This window comes from Saprolegnia diclina (assembly GCF_000281045.1).
Source record: "Saprolegnia diclina VS20 unplaced genomic scaffold supercont1.98, whole genome shotgun sequence".
Taxonomy (NCBI): domain Eukaryota; phylum Oomycota; class Saprolegniomycetes; order Saprolegniales; family Saprolegniaceae; genus Saprolegnia; species Saprolegnia diclina.
In genome coordinates, this window is record NW_008246165.1 from 169,091 (window position 1) to 176,095 (window position 7,005).

Here is a 7,005-nt window from a genome sequence, read left to right on the forward strand (position 1 = left end):
CTGGCCGCTAGAGCGTGCAAATATACCCTCCCGAGCGTCAAAAGAACCAGCCTGCAACGACGCTCTGGAGACAAGGTGTCCGTTCTGTCATCCGAGAGCAGACCGAGTTGGCAACATTGCTCTTTGATGCTTTTTTATCTTAGCGATACATTATTCTACTGTAGGACGCGCTGCACTAGTGAAGGTCGTCGTTGCCAGCCACTCAAGTGTCGTTGGGTCGGCGACCTTCACTCGGAGCGATCCAGACCAGCACTCAATCACCCTCACGGACGAGATACGCACCAACGCACTTTGCGATTGGCTTTGCAACACTCAACCATGTCGGGCTTGAAGACGGCGTTTCGCCACTACCAGCAGTACTTGAAGGCGCCCGTGCCGGGTTGCAGCATCGCGCACGTCGACGACAATATCTTCCACGTGAGCACGCGCCTCGTCGACGGTATCTTTTGCGGCATCTCAGTGCACTGGGAGCTCAAAATCCCGCCGTCGTACCCGCACTCGCCGCCGTTCGGACGCGTTCTGCCCGACTATGCTTTTACGAACGAGTACCACTCGCACGTTTTTCCGGACGGCATCTGCGTCGACGTACTTGCCAACCACGAGTACATGCACCAGAGCGCGTCTCGGTACGGCGGCTGGACGCCCAGCAGCAACCTGACGCTGCTCATGATCTACATGCAAGCCTTCTTGGCCGACCCCGACTATAGCATGCCGTCGGCCGCGGCCATTGCGCGGCTCCGAACCATGGACGCAGCGTACACGTGCGCCGTCTGCGGCCACGACCCCGCGACGATCAAGCTCGAAGACACGGACGAGGTTGAGTCAGAGACCAAGACGCTGACGCCGCACCTCGAGCGCGTCCGCCGCGAGATGGTGTGTCCGATCCGGATGGAAAACCTCGTCGAGCACAACGTGCGGCTCGGGTACCCACTGCGGGTCGACGCAACGCAGCGCCGCATCCAGATCTATCTCTACCCCGAGATCATGTCGCGGGATGCATTTGACGAAGCTTTGGACGCTGCGACGACGCGACATGTGCCTCTGCGCACGCCGACGGGGCAGAGCTACACGGACTGGCTGCCATTGTACTTGCACCCGTCGCACTTTGCACGCCACGGCCGCAACGTCTTTGCGCCCGTCGGCACCATGTCGTATCTGGACGTACTGCTCCGCGCGATGAACTCGCAGATCGTGGCCGTCATGCAGGGCAACGAGCACGAGTCCGAGGCCGCGATCATCGCGTACGCCAACGTGCTGCGCCTTGCGAAAGCGTACCTCGCCGCGATGCCGTCCGCGCAGGCGACGCTCAATAGCCAAGTGGCGTCGTTCGTGCGGACGCCATCGCAGCGGCTCAAGGCGGCGGTGCCGGACCTCGGCGAGTTCTTCATCAAGATCTGCCTCTCGAGCTCGCGCAACCACGACTTTTCGAATGCTGACACAAAGGCCGCGCTCTTTGGCGAGCACTTTGCGCGCCAAGTGCGCTGGATCCGGCAGGCCGACGCGGCGTGCGTCGACTTTGGCTCCGAGTGTCCGAACCGCCTCGGTCGGCTCTTTGCGGCGAGCGAGACCTCGAACCGCATGCTCACGTTTGCGATCGAGATGTCGCGCACGTTTGGCGGCGCCGACTTTGGTACACATATGGACGCGCACTACGGCCTCCCGCCCAGCGCGGTGCTCAGCGCGTTCCAAGACCGCATCAAGCGCATCAAGTCGAGTCTGACCAACTACAACATTTTGATGCAGGCGTGGGGCTACAGCGACCAGATCCAGTCGCCCGACGCGATGCTCGCCGTCTTGCGCGCGGCTGTCGACCAGTCGGCGCGCGCCGGGTACGACGTCTCGGGGCATCGCAGCCAAGCCAATGGTCCGCGAGGCGGCCACAACCACAGCCAGCGTGGTCGAGGTCACAACCAGAATCGTCGGTATTAGTGTCTGTCGTGTGTAATTAATGAATTCATTGTGGAATATGTCTTCTTCTTGAACCGGTTGACCTCGGCGCCACGGTTGTCTCTTGAAAGAGCCGCTCGTCGGTCCAAGGTCGAGGCGTTGGGTCCAGAGCCATGGACCGTGGTGGCGCCTTCTGAAGCGAGTATACTGTAGGACAGGGTCAGAGCAAGGGAACGTGGCAGCGCGGTGTGGCCTCCGGTTCATGTGGACGATGATTGGTGGAATATCTGCATGTCCGGATAGACGTGAAAAAAGTGAAAACAAATTCCCACACGTGTGAAAACAATTGCCACCCTGGCATTTCCACAACCGTGAATACGATGGAGGACAAGACCAAGCCGTCGCTCCGGTCAGTCATCAACAACCTGCAGTCGTGCCTGGACGAGATGCTGCCGGACCAGCTGCGCAACGAGTCGGCGACCGTCTTCCAGCAGCACCGTGCGTCGCACAGGCTCTCCGTCGGTGCCTCATACATGCCATACTGTACGTACTAGTAGTCACGACGCAGCGGCCCGTCCGAGCTGCATGCAATGGTGCATGACTTGTGCATTTGGCGTTTGGACTATGGAATGTGATGGTGGTGGAATGACATGCTGCAGGCGATGGGCAGGTGCGCACCGATTTCGGTGGAAAGTACTGTCGGGTGCGCCCGTTCCTCTGCACTTGCCACGTCATCGTGGGCCAAAGCGCGCTGGGAGGGCCATCGACGTCGACGCAAAGCCAATCCGATCGCGGCATCTGATCCCAGCGGTCATCATGGTGCAACGCTTGGCGCAGCCACTCAATACGCCGACGCCTTCGTGAGCGCGGCCTGTCACTCACGAGTCCCATAGACACGAAGCAGTCTGTCCCAGCCTTCCGCTACCTCTTGCTACTGCATGCATCGCTCGACGACCTACCATACATAGTACTAGTAGTGATGGACCTTGCTGGCATCGTCCACGACGCATCCTCATACATCGGATTACGAAAGCCTTCTGCGATTGACTTCAACATTGAGTGGTCCTGCAGCCAGTGCTTGATTTCTCGCGTGAGAAATCCAGCCGCGCGTTCTTGTGGTGCCAAGAGCGCCTGGGTATCGTTCTTCCGAGGTCCTCTCACATTTAATACCTGGTCGGCGCCGAGGGCAGAGTAGCAGCCACTTGCCTACGTCGCTCGACGTACGTACTCGGCCCACGGCCTTGCCTAGCCGCCTCGGTGCTGCCTACACCCTTCCGTGCGTCGTGTCGCGGCTGCATAGAGCGACGTCGGCCATGGCCGTCGCACGCCGATTTCCGGATAAAATTAGCTGCAAATCTTGCAATAGAATCCAATGGATTTATTTAATCTTCGGTTTTGTATGCCGTCATGTTGAAGAGACAAAAAATTGCGTCGGCCGCCCACTGGCCGGCGTATCCGGACTAGGGAGATCTTTGGAGCTCTGGCAGCCTCATTCTTGAAATTGCCCTTCGCCATGCAAGCCGCCCAGAGCTCCCGCCGCTTCTTCAGCGCCCACGCGCGCAAGTTCTTCGTCGGCGGCAACTGGAAGTGCAACGGGTCGCTCAGCCAGACGCAGGCGCTCGTCGACACGCTCAACACGGCCACGATCCCCAAGAACGTCGAGGTCGTCGTCGCGCCGGCCTCGATCCACGCGCTCACGGTCAAGTCCAAGCTCCGCGCCGACATTGGCGTCTCGGGCCAGGACACGTGGAGCCAGGGTAACGGCGCCTTCACGGGCGAGGTCTCGCCCGAGATGCTCAAGGACGCCGGCATCAACTACGCCATCATTGGCCACTCGGAGCGCCGCCAGAAGGGCGAGTCCAACGACGAGGTCGCCAAGAAGGCCGGCTACGCGCTCAGCAAGGGCGTCTCGGTCATCGCTTGCATTGGCGAGACCAAGGCCGAGCGTGAAGGCCAGCAGACGATGCAGGTCGTGACGGCGCAGCTCGCCGCGTACGCCAAGCACATCTCGGACTGGTCGAACGTCGTCATCGCGTACGAACCGGTCTGGGCCATCGGCACGGGCTTGACTGCTAGCCCCGAGCAGGCGCAGGACGTCCACGCCGGCATCCGCGCGTGGCTCAAGGACCACGTCTCGGCCGCTGCCGCCGACTCGACGCGCGTCATTTACGGCGGGTCGGTCACGGCCTCGAACGCGTCCGAGCTCTCGAAGAAGGCCGACATTGACGGCTTCCTCGTCGGCGGCGCGTCGCTCAAGCCCGACTTCCTCAACATCATCAACTGCCAGAACGACGCGGCCAAGAGCGTCGGCGGCCCTGTCAACGTGGCCATCAACGGCTTTGGCCGCATCGGTCGCCTCGTGCTCCGCGCCGCGGAAAAGAACCCGCTCCTCAACGTGGTCGCGGTCAACGACCCGTTCATCCCGACCGAGTACATGGAGTACATGCTCAAGCACGATACCGTCCACGGCCTCTTTGACGGCACGGTGCGCCACGAGGGCGACCACATCATCGTCAACGACCGCAAGATCCGTGTCTTTGGCGAGAAGGACCCCAAGGCCATCCAGTGGGGCGCCGCCGAGGCCGAGTACGTCGTCGAGTCGACGGGCGCGTTCACGACGCTCGAGAAGGCCTCGGCGCACTTGGTCAACGGCCCGCGCAAGGTCGTCATCTCGGCCCCGTCGGCCGACGCGCCGATGTTTGTCATGGGCGTCAACCACGAGCAGTACGACCGCAGCATGCACGTGGTCTCGAACGCGTCGTGCACGACCAACTGCCTCGCGCCGCTCGCCAAGGTCGTCAACGACAAGTTTGGCATCGTCGAGGGCCTCATGACCACGGTCCACGCGGTGACGGCCACGCAGCTCACGGTCGACGGCCCATCCAAGAAGGACTGGCGCGGCGGCCGCGCGGCGTGCTTCAACATCATCCCGAGCTCGACGGGCGCCGCCAAGGCCGTCGGCAAGGTCATTCCGGAGCTCAACGGCAAGTTGACGGGCATGTCGTTCCGCGTGCCGACGGCCAACGTCTCGGTTGTCGACTTGACGGTCCGCCTCCGCAACAAGGCCTCGTACGAGGAGATCAAGGCCGCGATCAAGCACGCCAGCGAGCACGAGCTCCGGGGCATCCTTGGCTACACGGACACGGCGGTCGTCTCGAGCGACTTCATCTCGGACCCGCGCTCGTCCATCTTTGACGCCGACGCCGGCATTGCGCTCACGGACGACTTTGTCAAGCTCGTGTCGTGGTACGACAACGAGTGGGGCTACTCGAACCGCGTCCTCGACCTCATCACGCACATGGTGCACACCGAGCGCCAGTAAGCGCCTTGTAGTTCTAGTAATGTAATAGCACCTCTGCACCCCTATTCCTTGTCTCTCGACCATGTTCCCTCGACGCGGTCATGGCGTTCGATGCTTGATGCCGAATCTAGCGTCCACTGCGGCAACAAGTGCTGCGGCGATGGCATTGAGCTCGCTGGGACTGATGGTTACAAAGCAGAGATACGCCTCCTCCAGCATGCAGGTGCAGTCGAATCTTGCAGGACCCATCGCAGCCAAGCCAAGAAGACGTGGTCGATACTCTGGACTACATGGCGGCCAGAATCTCCTCCTACCTCCTACCCTCAACTTCCCCGACTGCTTCGCACACTTGAATGAACTTCGCACGATCGATGTGTCGGGCTCACTCGATGCGAAGTGCACGTTACACGTGGCACGTGCCACGTACAAGTAATGCCGCAAATAGTGCAATTCGGCATCGCTTTGGACACGAGTTTCGAGCGCTGTAGGCCGCGCACGACGGTGCAACTTGGTGCTCCGTGCTATACAAAGCAAGCTCAATCACTCTACCACGGATGAGCCATTTTGTATTTTGACCGACGTTGGCCATCAAATCGCAATCGCGAACGTATCGCGACAACTTGCGTGTTATTAGCCACATTATCCGGATATCGGTGCAGCATCACCAGGTCGCGCGATCGACCGTTGTGCGTTCGAAAACGAAATGGCCAAACCTTGGCACAGTGGTAAATAACGCTTTGGAGAGCATGTAAAGCGAGGTCGCATCGACGTACGAGGCGTACAGCCGCCGCGAGACGCGATCCAAGATGCGCGCCAAACTAAGGTCGTAGTGGCATCGTAGCGGCACAACGCACGCCAAACAAAGATCGTAGTGCCATCTTAGAGGCAGGACGCCACGACGCCGACGCCGCTTGCCGACAACATCACATTTGAAACGGAATCGCCCAAAGCTCGTACAGTGATAGAAGACACTTTGGAAAGCGGAGCAGACTGCGATACGTCGTCGTTACCGTCGTACAACGCGCGCAATTGTCGACTACAAATACAAAGCGCTCTTAAAAGGTTAAAATGCAAATGACTGCATGGGCACGCCGTTGGCGTCGTCTTCTGCACTTGTAGCAACGGTCTCCCCTTCCAGCGGATCAAGATTGCGATTCCTAGCACCATTCGTGGATTTACGATGTCCAGCACATTATGTGGAGCGTTTGGAAAGGCTTGTAGCTCACAATGCTCGGGCTTTCGCACTCGCAGTGATCTAGTATCACAACACGAGTGATGGTATTTATGCGCCCTCGTATGTCAGAGGTCGCGAAATATCGATTTCTATGACGTGGCACTCGGAGAATGTCCCATTTCGGCGCAACCGTTCAATGGTGTAAAAACAAGTGTAAAAGCGAGCACGACAAAGGCGAAACGGAGTGCTTTTACCAGAGAAGGATAGCAGCCTTGAGCGCTGCTCATTCCGCAATTTGCGCTGCAGGGCCTCGGCCGCACGGCACCGCGTCGCACGGCAGTGCGGTCGCAAGCGGGCGTCTTGTCGACTGTGGACGGTCTCGTGTGGCCGAGGTCCTTCTTTCGCCGCGCATCTCTGCGCTACAGGACGTTGGCTTGCCAGGTACGCAAAGATCGCAGCGTCTTCATGCAGCATGCGAGCTTGGGTCTGCGTCGTCGAGGATCGATGATCACCACTCTCGATTGAATTGATGGTATCCGAAACGTGTTGAGCAGCGTCGCAGCCATCGAGCGCCTGCATTAGTAGCTTGGCGTAGGTGGGTACTTGCGCGCAAGAGGCTTGCGGAGCTGTCGCATCCGTATTG

General features: G+C 59.8%; 3 protein-coding genes across 3 annotated transcripts; all 3 read left to right on the forward strand.

Annotated features, from left to right (window-relative positions):
- Positions 1-263: 263 nt before the first annotated feature.
- On the forward strand, positions 264-1,963 carry SDRG_15692 (hypothetical protein). Its single transcript, XM_008621871.1, has one exon. The coding sequence runs from the start codon at positions 319-321 to the stop codon at positions 1,927-1,929; it is 1,611 nt and encodes a 536-aa protein (XP_008620093.1). The 5' UTR covers positions 264-318; the 3' UTR covers positions 1,930-1,963.
- A 289-nt stretch (positions 1,964-2,252) lies between these two features.
- On the forward strand, positions 2,253-2,488 carry SDRG_15693 (hypothetical protein; the record flags this gene model as incomplete). The annotated part of the gene is made up of 2 exons (XM_008621872.1): positions 2,253-2,385; positions 2,445-2,488. Exons 1-2 carry the CDS (start codon positions 2,268-2,270, stop codon positions 2,486-2,488), a joined length of 162 nt encoding a protein of 53 aa, XP_008620094.1. The 5' UTR covers positions 2,253-2,267.
- Positions 2,489-3,392: 904 nt separating this feature from the next.
- SDRG_15694 (glyceraldehyde 3-phosphate dehydrogenase) lies at positions 3,393-5,253 on the forward strand. Its single transcript, XM_008621873.1, has one exon. The coding sequence runs from the start codon at positions 3,401-3,403 to the stop codon at positions 5,207-5,209; it is 1,809 nt and encodes a 602-aa protein (XP_008620095.1). The 5' UTR covers positions 3,393-3,400; the 3' UTR covers positions 5,210-5,253.
- Positions 5,254-7,005: the final 1,752 nt, after the last annotated feature.